Source organism: Syngnathus scovelli, chromosome 4 (assembly GCF_024217435.2).
Source record: "Syngnathus scovelli strain Florida chromosome 4, RoL_Ssco_1.2, whole genome shotgun sequence".
Lineage (NCBI taxonomy): Eukaryota > Metazoa > Chordata > Actinopteri > Syngnathiformes > Syngnathidae > Syngnathus > Syngnathus scovelli.
Genome location: NC_090850.1, coordinates 3,882,631 through 3,903,647, shown reverse-complemented (window position 1 = coordinate 3,903,647; position 21,017 = coordinate 3,882,631). Strand labels below are relative to the sequence as shown.

At 47.5% G+C, this 21,017-nt stretch overlaps 2 protein-coding genes across 3 annotated transcripts in view; both read left to right on the top strand.

The window, feature by feature from the left end:
* Nucleotides 1–1,688: 1,688 nt before the first annotated feature.
* The window catches only part of LOC137840206 (USP6 N-terminal-like protein), a 45,898-nt gene continuing 26,569 nt past the window's right edge, over nucleotides 1,689–21,017 (top strand). Inside the window, exon 1 of one of the 2 annotated variants that reach the window (XM_068650386.1) lies at nucleotides 1,689–2,331. The gene's annotated coding sequence lies outside the window, so the exon portion shown is untranslated. Of the gene's footprint in view, nucleotides 2,332–20,562; nucleotides 20,766–21,017 lie in introns of those variants that run through there. The other variant, XM_068650387.1, reaches the window with a different exon arrangement.
* LOC137840207 (uncharacterized) lies at nucleotides 3,736–20,761 on the top strand. Its single transcript, XM_068650389.1, has 2 exons — nucleotides 3,736–3,754; nucleotides 18,813–20,761. Exon 2 carries the CDS (start codon nucleotides 18,889–18,891, stop codon nucleotides 20,554–20,556), a length of 1,668 nt encoding a protein of 555 aa, XP_068506490.1. The 5' UTR covers nucleotides 3,736–3,754; nucleotides 18,813–18,888; the 3' UTR covers nucleotides 20,557–20,761.

Here is a 21,017-nt window from a genome sequence, read left to right as displayed (position 1 = left end):
ATAGGTGAGGGTAGGAGCGTAAATCGACCGGTAAATTGAGAGCTTTGCCTTTTGGCTCAGCTCTCTCTTCACCACAACGGACCGGTACAGGGTCCGCATTACTGCCGACGCTGCACCGATCCGCCTGTCGATCTCACGCTCCATCCTCCCCTCACTCGTGAACAAGACTCCAAGATACTTGAACTCCTCCACTTGGGGCAGGATCTCATCCCCGATCCGGAGAGGGCATTCCACCCTTTTCCGATCGAGGACCATGGACTCGGATTTGGAGGTGCTGACCCTCATCCCGACCGCTTCACACTCGGCTGCGAACCGTTCCAGCTAGAGCTGGAGATCACGGCCTGAAGAAGCCAACAGCACCACGTCATCTGCAAAAAGCAGGGACGCGATGCTGAGGTCCCCAAACCGGACCCCCTCAACGCCTCGGCTGCGCCTAGAAATTCTGTCCATAAAAATTATGAACAGAATCGGTGACAAAGGGCAGCCTTGGCGGAGTCCAACCCTCACTGGGAACGAATCCGACTTACTGCCGGAAATGCGGACCAGACTCTGGCATCGGTGATACAGGGACCGAACCGCCCTTATCAGTTGGCTCGGCACCCCGTACTCCCGAAGCACCCTCCACAGAACCTCCCGAGGGACACGGTCGAACGCCTTCTCCAAGTCCACAAAACACATGTGGACTGGTTGGGCGAACTCCCATGCACCCTCGAGGATCCTGCCGAGGGTGTAGAGCTGGTCCACTGTTCCAAGGCCAGGACGAAAGCCACACTGCTCCTCCTGAATCCGAGGTTCGACCTCCCGACGGACCCTCCTCTCCAGCACCCCTGAATAGACCTTACCAGGGAGGCTGAGGAGTGTGATTCCCCTGTAATTGGAACACACCCTCCGGTCCCCCTTCTTAAAGAGGGGAACCACCACCCCAGTCTGCCAATCCAGAGGCACTGTCCCCGATGTCCACGCAACGTTGTAGAGGCGTGTCAGCCATGACAGCCCCACAACATCCAGAGCTTTTAGGAACTCTGGGCGGATCTCATCCACCCCCGGGGCCTTGCCACCGAGGAGTTTTTTAACTACCTCAGTGACTTCGACCCCAGAGATTGGAGAATCCGCCTCAGAGTCTCCAGGCCCTGCTTCCTCAATGGAAGGCGTGTAGGTGGAATTGAGGAGGTCTTCGAAGTATTCTCCCCACCGACTCACGACGTCCCGAGTCGAGGTCAGCAGCACGCCATCCCCACTGTAAACAGTGTTGACGTTGCACTGCTTCCCCCTCCTGAGACGCCGGATGGTGGACCAGAATTTCCTCGAAGCCGTCCAAAAGTCATTCTCCATGGCCTCACCGAACTCCTCCCACGCCCGGGTTTTTGCCTCAGCAACCGCCGAAGCCGCGTTCCGCTTGGCCATCCGGTACCTGTCAGCTGCCTCCGGAGTCCCGCAGGCCAAAACGGCCCGATAGGACTCCTTCTTCAGCTTGACGGCATCCCTTACCGCCCGTGTCCACCAGCGGGTTCGGGGATTGCCGCCACGACAGGCACCAACGACCTTACGGCCACAGCTCCGGTCGGCCGCCTCAACAATGGAGGCGCGGAACATGGTATATATGTGAAGCGCTTTGTTACAGCTGTTGCTGTTGTAAAATGTGCTGTATATTTCTAAAGAAAGCAAAGCTAAAACTGCTGATTTATCCATTGTCCTCGAACACAGTACTTTTGAATATTAGGGAAATGGCTCTGTGTGCATAATTTTTCTTCATGTGCTAAAATTAAGGCAAAAAGACTTAGAAACCTGGCAAAGAACCCTTGGGCCTATACACAGATGGGGAAAAAAAAATCTTCCTATGTTTCACAACCCAAAGTTGGCAAGTTCTACCACTGGGATGACCGACATTAAAATACTCTTGCGTTGTAGGCCAAACTGTTAATAAAAAACAAACTTATTGTAAACTACTGTAACACTGACAGTAGTTCGAACATTAACAGTTTGCTTAAAATATAGTAGACTGATTCTATTCACGGGGAATGGAGAGCAAGCCAGACTGAATACCCCCCAAAAATTACCCCGAGTTTACACCCAATACTCAATGGTGCCACGTAGGAGCGCTGTTCTCAGCACCTCTGCCAGTACAGTACTGCTGTTTTTCTTGAGTGGGAGTGAGAAATGCGCCTGTGCTTTCGGTTTATTGAAACCTATGGTTAGATGACGGCAGGCTATTGTTGTCAGACACTCAGCCAGGTGCTTCGTGCTGTAGGAGCAACCCTAAACGAAGAATGATCAGAGAATTCGGAGTTGTGTTGCTGCACGGATAGTGCCGAATTTCAACACAAAAAGACGGTAACGACTGCTCATTTTTTTCCCCGTACGTGTGTCGCAAATATTATTTTACTACTCTCGAAAAGATGAAAGGATGCGGTGCCATCACTGCGGTTCGCAACGTTGGATGCTGCGGGTTTGTTTACCATCAGCAACCTTGTGTTCGATCGTACTGCATGTTACGACGCCCGGATCAGCATCGGGAAGCGTGAATGGTAGATTGGATGTTTATGTACATTCTAACTAAAACGGTGACGTTGCTGCTGGGCCTGCCGCTGATGCAGCTATAACGTAATCAACTATGTTGGGTGGTCAATTACGTCAAGATGGAAGAGCTTACAGTATTTTAAGTTTCTGATCTTTGTTTAATAGACAAATTATATCCAATACAATGACCAGGCAATCCAATTAACATCTTTTACATCCATACACAATCGTATAACAAAAATAAGTTGAACAGTTTCTGGTCCTTTTGTTATGAACGATGGAAAAAAACGTATTTCTGATTCATTCACAGTTTCGATCTATGTGTATATTTGTACAAATATGTGACCACTGACCAACTAATAAGCTTAATCGGTAACTTCAGTAAGAAAGGGAATATCTATAAATATCTATCATGTATTCACTGCAAAATAATAATAATAAAAAACTATAGTAACAATACTGAGTGATGGCAAAAGAGATAAATTAAAGAGATAAAGAAATAGAGATAGATAAAAGTTCCTCCCATCTCCACCTGCATGGAGACTCCCACCTCGTTTTTTTTGTCATTCTTAGATGATGAGATAAGGACTGAGCTTTGGAGTGTTCAGCAGTGTGACTAGGTCCCCAGAATGTGAGTAGATTCTGTCCTAGTCTTGACAGATAAGCTTCTCTCACACTCTTCTCATTACAAACTTCTCATTACAAACTTTTGCATCGTCATTAAAGTAAACTGACAGGCAGGGTTGGGATGGTTAATTTGAAAAATTTATTCTGATACGGCTACAAGTTACCTGTTAAAAAATGCAATTAGTAATGTAATCAAAGTACTAAAATAAAGTAATGTGACTTGATTAATTTTAATTACTTTGGATTACTCCAGTATCAAATACTGTATGTTAAAAAAAAGGCAACAATAACAACATCTGTGTATGTTTGTCTTGTCTTTTCTGTCTTATGGATTATTTATTACTTGGACGGATGGGCAGACAAAATTATTGTAAACTACTGTAACACTGACAATAGTTCGAACATTAACAGTTTGCTTAAAATATAGTGGACTGATTCTATTCACGGGGAATGGAGCGCAAGCCGGACTGAATACCCCAAAAAAATGGACGGGCGGATGAACGGACAGACAGACGGGCGGATGGATGGACGGACAAATAGACAGACAGACAGACAGACAGACAGACAGACAGACAGACAGACAGACAGACAGACAGAGCTAAAAACCTCTGTGAGTAATTGTAAAATGATTTTTTTTTTTTTTCCACTAACAAAGGCAATCGTGGGAAGCTTGTGATGTGTTGGAAGACATTTGATCATGATGCAAATGAATATTTATCTCACGTCTCGTCCCCAACTGCTCCACTATGTGTCTGTTGTCTTGGTTTCTGTTTGTGTGCTCGCCCCTCCCCTCCTGTGTGCCCATGATCAGTGTGATTATTCCCACCTGCCTCTCGTTACCTGTCATGTATATAAGTCCTATCTGCCCCTCACTCCCTGTCGGATCATTGGTTGCTGTCGTGTTGGTTGCTGTCGTGTTGGTTGCTGTCGTTCGGGGTTGTCGTACTGTCTTGATGCCGTCATGTCCTGCTGTCTTCTTGTTTCACGTCCTGGTCAGTCAGTCAAGTTATTGTTTGTTAAGTCATGTCAGTTTGCCTTTTGAGTTGCTTCAATAAATCCTGGTCCAAGCTGCACTTGGTCGTCCTGCTCCATGCTCCACCCGACCGTGACAATTTATGGCATTGGGCAGAATCCTTGCATCTGCCAAACTATTACATTTTAAAATTATGTACATTAAAAAAGGCATATTTGTTGCGACATTAAAGACATGACAAGATTTCAAATAGGATGTCAACAGCTCCAGCACCCCCCGCAACACTGAACAAATGAGACCTTCACACAATAAAAGACCCATGTGAGGTCTGGCCAGTAGTAAAGATTTGTGAAATGTGAAATCAACCATATTTGCTTTTACCTTGAGACATTGACCTATGATGTCATTGCTTCAAGAGACAGTAGTGATTAGTCTCAAAAGATTTTGTATGTTTTTTAAAAACTGAAATGGTTTGATTTTTAATTTTGATTATATCGGCATGTACACCACCCTTATTACAACTTAATTTCACATTTTATTTTAGATGACTTGTCGAAAAGGGAAAGCGTTGAAGCATTTCTGCTTATCTAGTCCCAGACTACAACCAATCTAAACCAATCTAAATTACTACAGTACTAATTATAATACTACCATAATCATGTAAAGAGAGAAACAAAATGAAACATAGATTTGACCAGTATAACATGATTTGAATACAGCAGTAACAAATAAACTAAAGTCTGAATAAAACATTGACAACAAAGAAAAACATAAATTTGACCAGAATAGCATATGATTTGAATACAGCAATACCTATATAAACTGGAAGTTTGAATAACAATTTGTGTTAATTGTTTTGAATACAGTTGATTTATTTAAAAAAAAAAGACATTTGCATAACAATTTATATCAATTTGTTTTGTATACAGCAATGCCAAGTTGATTTAATTATAACATGTTTTAACAGTTTGATTTGAATACAACAGTGACAGTTTGATCAATTCCGAGAGGGCTGGAAGGGTCATTAAAACACCTTCCAGAAATGGACAAATTCACTGACAAAATGAATCACCAAATGATTCCTGAGCGCGGCACCGCTGCTGCTCACTGCTCCCCTCTCCCCCAGGGCATCGATCAAAATCACATGGGGATGGGTTAAATGCAGAGGACAAATTTCACCACACCCAGATGTGTGTGTGTGACGATGATCATTGGGACTTTAACTTTAACTTTAAAAAAACCCACAGGAAGCTGATTAATGGAATTCATACACAATTAAATGATCACGCAATGCAAGAGAAACAGTAAATAGACTGTATTTACATAGTGCTTTATCTACACTGTACTGTGTCCAAAGCGCTTTATAAAATTGAAAGCGTGTGCATACAGGCTGAAGCAAATTTGGGAGAACAAGGCAGGAGAATGAGGTAACTGAACAATAAACAAAGCATCGACAGGCTTGAACAATGGATAAAGAACAAAGCATCGAGAAGAAAGTTAGTGAATGTAGCAGCCTACATCGGACAAATAATATAAATAAACAATATGAATATGTAGGCGGCTCGGTGGCGCACTGGGTAGCACGTCCGCCTCACAGTTAGGAGGGTGCGGGTTCGATTCCACCTCCGGCCCTCCCTGTGTGGAGTTTGCATGTTCTCCCCGGGCCCGCGTGGGTTTTCTCCGGGCACTCCGGTTTCCTCCCACATTCCAAAAAACATGCTTGGTAGGCCGATTGACGACTCCAAATTGTCCCTAGGTGTGAGTGTGAGTGCGATTGGTTGTCTGTCTCTGTGTGCCCTGCGATTGGCTGGCAACCAGTTCAGGGTGTCCCCCGCCTACTGCCCGATGACGGCTGGGATAGGCTCCAGCACGCCCGCGACCCCCGTGGGGACTAAGCGGTTCAGAAAATGGATGGATGGATGGAATATGAATATGTTATAATATAATATAAATATATACCGTATTTTCCGGACTATAAGGCGTACCTAAAAACCTCAAATTTTCTCAAAAGCCGACAGTGCGCCTTATAGTCAGGTGCGCCTTATATATGGACCGAATTCCGGCCCGCGGGCCAAATGCGGCCCGCGTCTAAATTTAAACTGGCCCGAGGCATTGTGTCATAAAATCAATCATAAGTGGCCCGCTGAAGACTATGAATCATGAATCAAAAAGACTATGGATCATTATTTTGTGATTATAAAGTAATTTGTTGCGTCTGAAGTTGAAATAAAAAAGATAAAATGGAGATTGATTTGATTTGGATTAAAAATCTGACATGATGCAACCTGGCCTGTTTACTGCAGTTACAAACACCAATATCACCCTTCTTATTCATACAAAAATAACAACAATAAAACAAACTTAATACATCAAATAAAAAATTCATTCAACTTTCATAAAATTGTTAATTTGTTATTATTTTAATCTTTAACTTTAACTTTTAAAGTTTACTGATCTATCTGACTGTTTTGTTTTGTACTTATTAAAGTAAGCTTTACATGTTTATTTTGTGTGTTGTGTGATATTAACATTATTGATATATTGTTATTGTTTTCACTATTTCAAGTTATTGTGATTGCATTAATGGTGCGCCCTATAGTCCGGTGCGCCTTATATATGGCCAAAGTTTTAAAATGGGCCATTTATTGAAGGTGCGCCTTATAATCCGGTGTGGTTTATAGTCCGAAAATACGGTAATGTAAAATATAAGAATTATTAAACAATACAAATCAAACAACGGATATACAGTATAGAGAATGCTCCATATTGCTGAATGTAAACTAACAAATGCACCTCACTGTTTTAAGAGTTTCTTTTATTGGTGGACAGTGCGTGACTGCTGAGTGCTCGTGTTCACTGAGACCTGGTTGACTGTCAACATTCCGGACTCTGCTGTGCATCTGGAGCGGCTAGCGTGCTATCGGGGGGACCGTGCCATTATGAGAGGGGGAAAATCGCGAGGAGGTGGAATATGCGTTTACGTTCGTGACGAATGGTGCCGGGACTCCGTAGTGCTATGCAGGCACTGCTCGCCACTGGCGGAGTTTGTGGTCATTAAGTGCCGTCTTTTTTTAACTGCCGAGGGAATTTACTGCGATTCTGCTAGTTGCGGTATACATCCCGCCTTCCAACATCGAAGGCGACAGGATCGCGGCTCTTAGTGAACTGTACCAGGCCGTCAGTGAACACCCTGACGGCGCACCCTGACGGTTTCACCATCTTCGCTGGGGACTTTAATCATGCTAACCTGAAGTCTGTTTTTCCGAGGCTTCACCAGCATGTTAATTTTCCAACACGTGGTGACAGCTTCCTGGACCTGGTCTACTCTACACATAAAGGAGCTTTCAAGGCCGCCCCCCTCCCCCATCTTGGACATTCTGACCATCTCACTGTTATGCTTTTGCCTGCATACAGACAAAGGGTGAAGGCATCCAGGCCGGTTCGCAAGCGGGTACGGGTGTGGCCTGAGGGTGCCTCTGATGCGCTTCGAGACTGCTTTGGCACTACTGACTGGGACATGTTTAAGCGGGCGGCCACTTGCAACGATCGCACAGACCTAGAGGAGTATACTGACTCTGTTTCCTCTTACATCACAAAGTGCATTGATGATGTGACTCACTCGAAGTCCATCGTCACTCGGGCTAACTGGAAGCCATGGCTGACGGGGGCTGTCCTCAGGCTGCTGAGGGCCAGGGACGAAGCCTTCAGAGCGGGGGATGAGGCTGGCTTGAGGGCAGCGAGGGCCGACCTGTCCCGGGGTATCAAGGAAGCGAAAAGGGCGTTCTCTTGCAAGATTACCACCCACTTCAAGGACAACAGGGACGCACGGAGCCTTTGGCAGGGCATTCAGACCATCACGGACTACAAGCCCGCGCCGCAGAGCTGTGAGGGCAACGTCCGTCTGCTCAACGATCTTAACCGCTTCTATGCTCGCTTCGACGCTCAGAACAGCACTTGCCCGCTGAAGACCACTCCCCCTCCACACGAGCAGCCCCTGTGCCTCTCTGCCGACAGCGTGAGGAGGGCGCTTGCCGCTATCAACACCCGTAAGGCGGCGGGCCCTGACAACATCCCAGGTCGAGCGCTGAAGGATTGCGCTGGGGAGCTGGCGGGTGTCTTCATGGACATCTTTAACATTTCCCTGCAGTAGGCCATCGTCCCTTCGTGTTTCAAGGCTGCCACCATCGTACCTGTGCCGAAGAAGCCTGCTCCGTCCTGCTTCAATGACTACCGCCCCGTGGGACTGACGCCCATCATCATGAAGTGCTTTGAGCGGCTTTTCTTAGAACACATCAGATCCATTCTCCCCCCCCCCCCCCCCCCACCTTAGACCCCTTCCAGTTTGCGTACCAGGCAGGCCAAACGGTCCTCTGAGGATGCCATCTGCTCTGCCCTCCACTCGGCCCTCTCCCACCTGGAGAGTAGGGACTCGTATGTAAGATTGCTGTTGTGGACTTCAGTTCTGCCTTCAACACCGTTGTGCCACAAAAACTCATCTGCAAACTCGACAAGCTGGGCCTCAGTACCTACCTCTGCAACTGGCTACTGGACTTCCTCTGTCAGAGGCCTCAGGTGGTACGTGTTGGCGACAAAATCTCCGCCAGCATCCCGCTGAGCACGGGGGCCCCCCAAGGCTGTGTGCTCAGTCCACTGCTCTTCACCCTGCTGACACATGACTGCACTGCGTCCTACAGCGACAACCGTATAGTGAAGTTTGCTGACGACACGACTCTGGTGGATCTCATCACCAAGGGCGACGAGACTCAGTACAGGTTGGAGGTTGACCTTCTGACCGCGTGGTGCAGGGACAACAACCTCCTGCTGAACCTCAACAAGACCAAGGAAATTGTTGTTCACTTCCGGAAGGGTCACACCCAACACCTGGCGCTGACCATCGACGGTGCTGTGGTGGAGAGGGTGAGCAGCATCAAAGTCCTGGGGGTGCACATCAGTGAGGACCTCTCCTGGTATGCCAACACCGCGTCACTGGCGAAGAAAGCTCAGCGGCGCCTGTACTTCCTGCGGAAACTCAGGCGAGCAAGTGCTCCTCCGGCCGTCATGACTACATTCTACTGTGGCACCATTGAGAGCGTTCTCTCCAGTTGTATTGCTGTCTGGGGTGGTAGCTGCACTGAATACAACATGAAGGCCCTGCAGCGCATAGTGAACACGGCTGGTAAGATTATTGGTGCTTCACTCCCCTCCGTGAAGGGCATTTACGCCTCCCATCTCGCCTGCAAGGCGGCCACAATTGTGAGTTATGTGAGTCACCCAGCTCACTCTTTGTTTGATCTTCTGCCCTCTGGGAAGAGGTACAGGAGCCTGCGCTCCCGCACAGCCAGACTCACCAACAGCTTCATTCTCCAGGCTGTTAGGATCCTGAACTCTCTCCCCCCTTCTGCGTAGCGTCCTGTACTTATTTATTGTCTTATTTGTTTATTTATTATTTATTCATCACTCTTATTTATTCATTGATTGTGCCTTCTTGTTTTTTTTTTTTCTTGTGTTGTTTACTTGTATGCACATTGTGAACTGTCTTGTCACCGTGGGATAGTGGGAACGTAATTTCGATCTCTTTGTGTGTCTTGGCATGTGAAGAAATTGACAATAAAGCAGACTTTGACTTTTTGACTTTGACTTTTAAAGCAGGCCATCAGTGACCGAAGAGTTGCCAATTCAAATTCCACTGCTGACTGTATGTCGGCTGTCAAAGTGTCCTTGGGCAAAACATTGAACCCTACTTTTCTACAAATGGGCATGGAAGTCATAGCAACAGCAGCCCATTGGTGTATGAATTTGTATGGGAATGGGTGAATGTGAGACTCTGGGCACCATACGGTGCTGCTATTATAAGTGCACGCCATTTACATTTTTTGGGGTAAATGTTCAAGTTGTTGTGTATGCAGTTTCATGGAATCTACACAGTGTGGGTGGATTAACCCCTTAAATGAAGGTGTTCCCTGTCAAATCTTGCCTAGTGTGTATTCTTAATTGCATTTCCTCTCAAGCATTTATGTATTTAGTCCAGTGCCACGTGAATGTGAAACATCATATGGCACATTTTAAGTCGGTTCATTTGCTTAGTGGCTCGCTGTCACTTGGTGACTGGGCTGACTCATGCTAATCATTTGAGGGGCAAGTTTCTAATTTTGTGGAGCAATTTCATTTGCGCATGCGTCCTAGGGATCTGAGCAAGGATTTTATTAAACCATAATAATATGAGAAATTCAAATTATTTTGAGAATTCACATTGTGTTTAAGAGCAAACTTTATTTTTATGTCTCAAAGCAAGCCTAAATTGAAAAGAGACACAAAATCAAGCTCTATGATAATGTAATTACAGAACATTTATTGTGCAGATCTCAAAAGTCAAATAAAAACTCAGGACTCAAGTTTGAAAATAAACAAACGTCAGTATTGATATAAATATTTCACATAGTACTTGTATATTACATTTTTAACATTGTTTACCACTCCTCTTTGCTTATGCATGGCATACAGCTGTCGTAATCCTTTATGTTCCGGTTCTGTTTAGCAAATATAATTTTTTGTCTGGAGTTCAGCCTGGAGTTTTGCCTGCTTTTAATTCGATGCTCAAAATTGGATGTTCTTCGCTTTAACATGGTTCTAGCCAGGCGTCTGTGAAAATTGGACTCAATCAATTCCAATCAATCAATTATTCAGTGAGGAAGAAAACAAGCCCCAAGGAGCTACCACAAAGCAAAAATCATAATAAATACGTATAAAACTCTGGGAAAGTGTTTTTTTTTTCCCCACACACATGGAAAGTTTTGTTTGTGTTGCGAGTTAAAAGGGATCAAGCATGTTAAAAAGTTGAAAACTAATGTGGCTGAAAGCATGGCATTAACTTAGCCTTCCATGAACGCCCCTCTCCACCTCAACTCTGCTCAAAAAGTAATGACAGTAGCAAAAACTGGAACATAATCAAGACAGGTACAATACTCGGATGGCGTAAAGTGAAAGCCAGTCAGTGAAGTTATTTCTGTTATGATTTATTCAACCCCTGAAGATTTATTCAGAGAATAAATAAAAATGTCAGTGCTTAAGGTAGTGTTTCCTCGAAATCCATAACTGTTAATGTTGAGCTGCTGTCTCTGCTCTCTCCTAAAGTTGGCCTCCATCCTCGGTAGTTGAAATACTGCCAGAGTTCTGGTCTGATATAGTGCTCTGTTATAATATATGCTTCAGAAGAAAGCTATAATTTTAAAGTTGGTGGGAGATTGGACTGTTTGACATTATAGTCTGTCAAACAGTATGCAGTATGTTTAATTGGCTTGCTTTAGTGTGTTACTTTGGACTAAATACATAAGGGCCTTGTGATAATTGGTTCTTGCAGTGAATTTGTTTTATATACACATAGACAGAATTATTGTTAATGAAAGAAAAATGATCATTGCCAGAACTGCGAGCAGCTAGGGCAGGGGTGGGCAAACATTTTGACTTGCGGGCCGAATTGGGTTCTCAATTTTGACTGGGGGGGCCGAACCAGGAGCAGATGGATGTAGTGTTTGTGTGAAGTATTATAAATGACATGTAAAGGTCATTGCATAAAAGGTTTTGACCTTTAATAGGTGGTAAAGCATGGATATTCGAAAAAAGCTTTTTGAAAACAAATGCATTTATTAACAGCATTAAACAAAATATTTCACCCAAAGACTACTATCAGTGATTCTCATTAAATATGACACTGTTATTATGAATGAACAATTTCCATCACTTCAGCGGCTGCAGGTCAGATTTGTGAAAGATGTTTATCTTATGAGGCGAAATCACACAAAACGGCAAACATTCTGACCAAATACATCATCTTGAAGAATCACTGAAAGAATACATCTAAAGAAAGTAATAAAGAATCAAAACGGCAACACCGTGACGGATATCTGAAAATCAGAGCAGAGCTTTAACTCACAAACACCTGGTGACAGAGGTGATGAAATGGGAAACACTTCCTTAAAGTCGGCCTTAAAACCTTTAAAAGTTAAGATTAGTCGCAAACAAGTGGTGTCATCGTTTTCAACTCAGACGTCCAGAATGAGTGAGGAGTGATTATTGGTGGTGGAGGTAGAGCGGGATGATCGGAGCCAGGAGCACGGAGCGGGAGCAGCAATGGCGGAGCGTGTGGAGTCCAGCCAGAACGGTGTGGATCTTGGCGGTGATCGGTGGAGGTAATCTACAAGCAGGATACACAAGACTTGGTCAGAGAATTCAACGTGGCTGTGGCGGAGATCTTACTGCGGACCAGAGGATCTGAAGAACGTGGCGTCGAAGAGCAAGGCGAGAATTATGAGCGAGGAGCTAGAGGCACAACCGTGGAGGTGATCACACTGAAGGGACACTCAGGCTACGAGCAGTTGACAGCATGCTCCTTAAGAGCTCTCCTTTAACGAGCCTGATAAGTCGCACCTGGGCCCTCTGCACTCTGCTCACAGTTGCTCCCTGTGGTCAAAAGAAGTATGCCACCCTGGACCGTCGTCGGTCAGCATACTTGCGGTTCTGTTCGATGGACCGGTGAAGGGCCTTGACGGCGTTGGACCGAACGTTCTTGCAGCGTTGTATATGGTGGCGAACAGACATTACCGTGATCTCCTTCTCGTCATCTGGGAACAGCGGCGGTTGATAACCTAACGAAATCTCGAAAGGGTAGAGTCCTGTGGCAGAGGAGACATGGGAATTGTGGGCATACTCTACCCAGGGGAGAAACTTGTTCCACTCGGACGGGTTATCGGAGCAGAGACATTGGAGCGCGGCCTCGAGCTCCTGGTTCAAGCGCTCGGTCTGCCCGTTCGTATGGGGATGGTAGCCTGATGTCAGGGAGACCTTCGCATTGAGGGCTGAACAGAAATGTTTCCACACCTGGGATATGAACTGGGGACCTCAATCGGACAGGCTCTCCTGCGGGATACCATGGTGAGGATGGTAGTCATTCCCTGTGAGACGGGCAGGCCTGTCACAAAATCTAATGCAATATGGGACCGGGACGGTTGGGTATGGCGAGAGGCTGTAGAAGACCAGCAGGGGGTCAATGGGAGGACTTGTTGCGAGCGCAGATGGGACAGGCGAGAACGTATTCCCTGATGTCCTTGTGGACGGATGGCCACCAGAAGCGTCTGGTGATCAACGTGATGGTGCGGCTGGTCCCGGGATGGGCTGAGAATTTGGCCGAATAAAACCAGTTAATTAGGCGAGGACGGACTGAGGAAGGGACTGGATCGGGTTCCCGTAGCTGAGCCTGAGCAACGAGCCCCTCGATATCCCAGGAGAGGGAGCCTATGGTGCAGCTGGGGGGGAAGGATGGGAGCTGGTTCCTCCACTGACTCGCCGGGAGCGAATTGGCGGGACAAGGCTTTGTGTTCAGGGAGCCTGGGCGATAAGAAATGGACAAATTAAAACGAGAGAAAAACAAGGACCAGCGAGACTGTCGAGGATTCAGGCGTTTGGCGGACTGTAGATACGACAGATTCTTGTGGTCGGTCCAGACCAGCACGGGTTGCTCAGTGCCCTCCAGCCAGTGACGCCACTCCTCAAGCGCCAACTTAATGGCCAAAAGTTCCCGGTCACCGACATCATAATTCCTCTCTGCGGGTGACAGACGTCGGGTGAAAAAGGCACAGGGGTGAAGCTTCCCATCAGAGTCTGAGCGCTGTGACAAAATAGCCCCTACTCCTGTGTCGGAGGCGTCGACCTCCAGGGTAAATTGTTTGCAGGGATCTGAATGAATTAGGATTGGTGCCTGTGAGAACTTCTCCTTTAAAGTGATGAATGCGGCGTTGGCTTCTTGAGTCCAGGTGAATGTTGTCTTAGTAGAGGTCAGGGCTGCTAGGGGAGCGGCTGTCTGACAGGAGTTGCAGATGAATCGGCGGTAAAAATTGGCAAACCCGAGGAAGTGTTGGACCTGGTTGCGGTTCTTAGGAATAGGCCAGTCCAGGCCTTGATCTTGTCGGGGTCAGGCCGAACTTGAGAATGAATCCCAAGAATGTGACGGAATGTTTGTGGAACTCGCACTTCTCAGCCTTGACACATAAGCGATTTTCCAGGAGACGCTGCAGCACCAGGCGGACATGATGGCGATGTTCGGAGAAGTTCCGTGAATAGATGAGGATGTCATCAAGGTAAACAAAGACGAATATATTGAGGAAGTCCCGAAGGACATCGTTGACTAAGGCTTGAAAGACTGTGGGGGCGTTGCAAAGTCCAATAGGCATGACAAGGTACTCGAAGTGGCCTAGTGGGGTCTTGGAAGCGGTCTTCCACTCATCTCCCTGGCGGATTCTGACCAGATGATATGCATAACGGAGGTCGAGCTTGGTGAAGATGGTGGACCCCTGGACTGTTTCAAATGCTGATGAAAAGAGGGGAAGAGGATACCTGTTTTTGACGGTGAGGTTGAGGCCACGGTAGTCAATGCCTTCTTGCTCACAAAGAGTGAGGCGAATGATGCCAGCGGCCAGTGATTCATTGATGTAAGTCTCCATAGCTTGTCTCTCTGCGCGTGAGTCTACTGGACGGTAGCGGAGCTCCGGGAAGAAACTCTATGGCGCAATCATAGAGGCGATGTGGTGGTAAGGATGAAGCCTTGGTCTTATTAAAAATCTGTCTTAGGTCATGGTATTCTCTAGGCACTTGTGAAAGATCGATTGGACCAGGTTCCTCGGGTGCTACTCGGGGCGGGCAAGATGGCACGGCAGACTGAAGACAAGAGGACAAGCACGTCGTGGACCAGGACTCGATATAGCATTCTGACCAGTTGATCTGAGGGTTGTGTCTCTGAAGCCGGGGGAAACCAAGTACAAGGGCAGACTGTCTTACGGGGAAGACATAAAAGGAAATGATTTCACGATGGTTGCCAGAGATGGTTAGCTCCACGGGTTTGGTGCGTTGGGTTATGCTGGAGAGCCCCCTCCCATCCAGGGCAGAGACAGCGAGAGGCGTAGGGAGAGGTTCCTTCTCGACTTTGGCTTGGGAGACAAATTCCTGGTCGATCAAGTTTCTCTTGCACCCCGAGTCGACCAGCGCAGATAGCTTGTGATGGTTGTGCACAGGCATCATGGCAGGTAGGGAGAAGCGAGGAGACTTAACACTTGTCGGCTGGTCCGGCGGTCCTCCCCTCAAGACCCTCTCTTTTGGCCGAACCAGACAGTTGGCGATGAAATGATCCGGGGAGCGGCAGCACAGACACTGTCGGGACTCGCGGCGCCGCTGCAGCTTCTCCGGGGAGAGTCGGGCCCAGCCAATCTGCATGGCCTCGGGTTCTGGAGAGGACTGGCTAGGTGATCGCCTGGGCAGACTGGGCCTGGCTAAAAAAAACTGTGATCTCTCCTCCGTCTGCTCCCATCAGGAGCTTCTCCTTCTCTCCCTAATTCGATTGTCCAACCTAATGGCCAGGGAAATCAGGTCGTCCAAAGTCCCTGGTTCTTCCAGGACTGCCAGTTCGTCCTTTAAGGACTCATTTAAGGCTTGAAAAAAAAAAAAAACGCTTTCAAGGCTACAGGGCCCCACCCAGACGTGGCTGCTAACGTACGAAACTCAATAAAAATATCTGACATGGTGTTATTCCCTTGCCTAAGCCCCCACAACCGGCGAGACACACCGGTCTTATCGGTCTCGGTCGAAAAGGTCTGCTTAAATTCCTTTAAAAACTCCTCGTAAGAACAGCCAAAATTCCTGCAGTCAGAAAATCGGGCCTTTCGCCCTCCTCGCGACTCCTCGCCTTGCCCGTGAGGAGTCCCAAAATAAACGAGATCTTAGCTCCGTCGTGGGAAAACGACTGGGGAGACCGATTAAAAACTAGCGAACATTGCAGGAGGAACCGTCCGCAATTACCACCCTCTCCGGAGAACTTCTCCGGATGAGGGGAACGAACCTCGCCAAAATGCAGACTCGGCGGCGATACTGTGGAGCTCGAGGCGTCAGCTGGCGGCAAGGGGGTTTCTCTGACCTGGGTGTTTTGAAACAATCTGGTCACTTGTCACTGGTCACCAGTTGATGGTTGGTTTGCTGCTGCTGCTCCAGGAGGGCTTGGAGAGTGGACTCGTGGGATTGGAGTTGGCATTGCTGTTTTGCGAGGGCGCGTCTGAGTGGCTCTGCTGGGTCTGATTGGCCTGAGTGTTCTGTCATCGTTTTAGCGATTTAGTTGACCCACATGCAGAAAAAACAACTCAGACGTCCAGAATGAGTGAGTGTTTATTGGAAGAGGTGCGGTGGAGGTAGAGCGGGATGATCAGAGCCAGGAGCACGGAGCAGCAATGGCGGAGCGTGTGGAGTCCAGCCAGAACGGGGTGGATCTTGGCGGTGATCGGTGGAGGTAATCTATGAGCAGGATACACAAGACTCGGTCAGAGAATTCAACGTGGCTGTGGCGGAGATCTTACTGCGGACCAGAGGATCTGAAGAACGTGGCGTCGAAGAGCAAGGCGAGAACTATGAGCGAGGAGTGGAGGTGATCACACTGAAGGGACACTCAGGCGCCGAGCAGTTGACAGCATGCTCCTTAAGAGCTCTCCTTTAACGAGCCTGATGAGTCGCACCTGGGCCCTCTGCACTCTTCCACTCTGCTCACAGTTGCTCCCTGTGGACAAAAGATGTATGCCACCCCGGACACTGACAGGTGGTGCATCAATGTTCTTGAGCATCCTGCATTGTTTGAAAATGAGAATGGTCACTAGTTTCAATCCCTGAAACTAGCAATCTAGTTTGTTTGAAAATTATTTTAAAAATGCATTTTTTTTTCAACAAACTAGAGAAACTCCCCTTCATTTTCAGTGGGAACAGTGCTGTTGGTCTCCCTTTTTTTGCTAGTGCATCATAGTCTGGAGTAAAATTTATTGTGGCAAATCTTAGGATAGAGCCGAGGTGTTGGTCCGTTAACCTAGATCTGTGACGGGGGCTTTGTTGATGTTCACGTGGCTGAACGTCTGCTCACACGCGTCGGTAGAGCCAAATTGTCCACTGTTTTTTAAACACTCGGTCGGCACTCAGTGTCCGCCTTTCTTCTCCTTGGGCCACTCATTTTAATGGAAGGTTTGTGCGTGTGTGGCTTTAGCCTAAAACTGTATCTGAAAGCTCAGCGTGCGAAATACAAGAATGCTGACGTCACACACCACACTCGAAATTCGGCACTGATAGAAATAGAGCGCGGAGTGCTACTGAGTACGTACACGCACTTGTGGTGTTTCTGACACGGCTTCCGGGAGTAAATGTGCGGGCTGGGGAAACACAGTCATTGCAGGGAAAATGACAAAAAAATGTTTCATAATACAATTTATTCAGGTTTGGCGGGCCGGATTAAACGACCCCTTGGGCCGGATGTGGCCTGCGGGCCGTAGTTTGCCCGGGTCTGAGCTAGGGCCCTTGCAGCCATAGCCATGTTGGAGTATTGGCACATTAGAGATTAATACATTTTTCCGAATGTTTAGACCCACATCCGTCATCCATTCTCAAGGTCTTCTTTCATTCCGAAAAGAGATTTTGACAGGGGAAGTCCCCAATTTTTGTAAACTATGGGCCTGTCTGAGACTGACAAGGAACATAACGGAAACAGAAATGGAATGGAGCCCATTCTACCTTCTCATATCAAAGCAAAATACCAAAACAAGAAAACTCCACCCATGCGCACAGTAAGACTGCCCTTAGTGCATGATGTGCAGTGGATATGAAAATCAGGCTAAGGAGTTTCCCCTTTTAAAATAAAAACTAAAATATTTTAACTAATTTATCTAATACAATTATGAACACCAACAAAAAACAAATGGATACTTGTTGTCTACTATACATGTGTACATTATATTCTTTCCTGAAATTAGAGTAACACAACTTTGTCGTCATTATAGTGAAATATTGAAGACAAGATGCAAAGTTAACTCCTGTACCACTATGTATGTGGAAATGCTAAGTTATTCTTATTCTTATTCCTATTGCTCTTCTTCTTTCTCCTAATCTTATTCTTCTTCTTCTCATTATTATTAACAAATTCACCGCCATCATTATCATTACTGTGAGTAGTAAATATTTAGGAAGTTCTCAGTTTCCACTCCTTCAAATTTGTACAAAAATTGGAGCTCGTCAAACTCCATCACTAACCTATGAAAATGCAGTAATAAAGTAAGAAATACAGTAAATACATGACTTGTATGAAAAACTATTAATATAAAACATGAAAAACAAAAATTCGTAAATCGGCACAGTCATGAACCAAGGACAGTCCCTCTGTAAGTTTTTTACAACCCAACAACAATTATTCAGTGACCCAATTGTGGGCTCTGGAATCTGATTATTTCCCCCGTCCCAAAACTCAACTCTGTAATTCCAATTTACATAAATATTTAATACAGATGTTTTGGTTTTGTGCCCTGTGGTGTTGCGTGTCAAGTTTGCCATTGATGCCATTAGAGGAGATCTACCCACAGAATGCAGATCAAGTAGGATTAGTAGTACCCTAGTTCTAGTGGGGATGATTTGATAGTATCAGTTTGGTTGAGGCTGGGATTTGTTTGTTCAAAAACGTTGCTCACATAGATGTACTATCAGAGCCACTCACACTCACTCACTGCTTCAATAACTACCACCCTGTGGCACTGACGCCCATCATCATGAAGTGCTTTGAGCGGCTTGTCATGGAGCACATCAGGTCGATTTTGCTCCTCTTATTTATTTATTATCTTATTTATTCATAATACAGCAATACAACTGCCACGGTAGAAGGAAGTACAGGCGGCGCTGATGCTGTGTTGGTGGTCCAGGAGAGGTCCTCACTGATGTGCACCGTCGATAGTCAGTGGCAGGTGTTGGGTGCGACCCTTCCGGTATGTAAGCACTGCTCGCCGCTTGTGGAGTTTGTGATCATTAAGTGCCGTCCTTTTTATCTGCCGAGGGAATTTACCGCGATTCTGCTAGTCGCGGTATACATCCCGCCTTCCAACATCGAAGGAGACAGGATCGCGGCGCTTGGTGAACTGTACCAGGCTGTCAGTGAACAGCAAACAGCGCACCCTGACGGTTTCACCATCTTCGCTGGAGACTTCAATCATGCCAACCTGAAGTCTGTTTTCCCGAGGCTTCACCAGCATGTTCCTTTTTCGACACGTGGAGACAGCTTCCTGGACCTAGTCTACTCGGCGCAAAAGGGAGCTTTCAAAGCCACCCCCCTCCCCCATCTGGGGCTTTCTGACCATCTCACCGTTTTGCTTTTGCCCGCATACAGACAATTGGTAAAGGCATCCAGGCCGGTTCGGAGGCAGGTTCGAGTGTGGCCTGAGGGTGCCTCCGATGCACTTCGTGACTGCTTCGACACCACTGACTGGGACTTGTTTAAGCAGGCAGCCACCTACAACGATTGGACGGACATAGAGGAGTATACTGACTCTTACATCACGAAGTGCATCGATGATGTGACTTGCTCGAAATCCGTCGTCACTCGCGCGAACTGGAAGCCGTGGCTGACGGGGGCTGTCCTCAGACTGTTGAGGGCCAGGGACAAGGCTTTCAGGGCGGGGGATGAGGCTGGCTTGAGGACAGCGAGGGCCGACCTGTCCCGAGGCATCAAAGAAGCAAAGAAAGCGTTCTCGTGCAAGGTCTCCACCCACTTCAAGGACAGCAAGGACGCACGTAGCCTTTGGCGGGGCATTCAGACCATCACGGACTACAAGCCCGCGCCGAGGAGCTGTGAGGGCGACGTCCGTCTGCTGAACGATCTGAACCGCTTCTTTGCTCGCTTCGACGCCCAGAACAGCACTTGCCCGCTGAAGACCACTCCCCCCCCACACGAGCAGCCCCTGCACCTCTCTGCCGACGGTGTGAGGAGGGCGCTTGCCGCTATTGACACCCGTAAGGCGGCGGGCCCTGACAACATCCCGGGTCGAGCGCTGAAGGACTGCGCTGGGGAGCTGTCGGGTGTCTTCACGGACATCTTTAACGTTTCCCTGCAGCAGGCCATCGTCCCCTCGTGTTTCAAGGCTGCCACCATCGTTCCTGTGCCGAAGAAACCTGCACCGTCCTGCTTCAATGACTACCGCCCTGTGGCACTGACGCCCATCATCATGAAGTGCTTTGAGCGGCTGGTTATGGAGCACATCAAGTCCGTTCTCCCCCCCACCATTGACCCTTTCCAGTTTGCGTACCGTGCCAAGTGGTCCTCTGAGGATGCCATCTGCTCTGCCCTCCACTCGGCCCTCACCCACCTGGAGAGAAAGGACTCATATGTGAGGTTGCTGTTTGTGGACTTCAGCTCTGCCTTCAACACCATTGTGCCGCAGCGACTCATCTGCAAACTCGACGAGCTGGGCCTCAGTACCTCCCTCTGCAACTGGATACTGGACTTCCTCTGTCAGAGGCCTCAGGTGGTGCGTGTTGGTGACAAAATCTCCGCCAGCATCACGCTGAGCACGAGCATGACTGCACTGCGACCTACAGCGACAACCGCATAGTGAAGTTTGCTGACGACACGACTCTGGTGGGTCTCATCACGAAGGGCGACGAGACTCGGTACAGGTCGGAAGTTGACCTTCTGACCACGTGGTGCAGGGACAACAACCTCCTGCTGAACGTCAATAAGACCAAGGAAATCATTGTTGACTTCCGGAAGGGTCACACAACACACCTGCCGCTGATCATCGACGGTGCTGTGGTGGAAAGGGTGAGCTGCACCAAGTTCCTGGGGGTGCACATCAGTGAGGACCTCTCCTGGTCCGCAAACACCTTGTCACTGGCAAAGAAAGCTCAGCGCCGCCTGTACTTCCTGCGGAAGCTCAGGCGTGCATGTGCTCCTTGTTAGAGATTTGCTCACTCCAACTTATTTTGCAAGAACCAAACAGAAGACAAGCAAGTTCTTTTAGACACCTGCAGGTGGAGAGTCCATTCGTCGCTGTCTGAACAGCGATTATCGAAT

What these genes read in the sequence shown, in the direction of transcription:
- LOC137840207 (XM_068650389.1), top strand. Translation starts at nt 18,889, where the DNA reads ATGTGCACCGTCGATAGTCAGTGGCAGGTGTTGGGTGCGACCCTTCCG.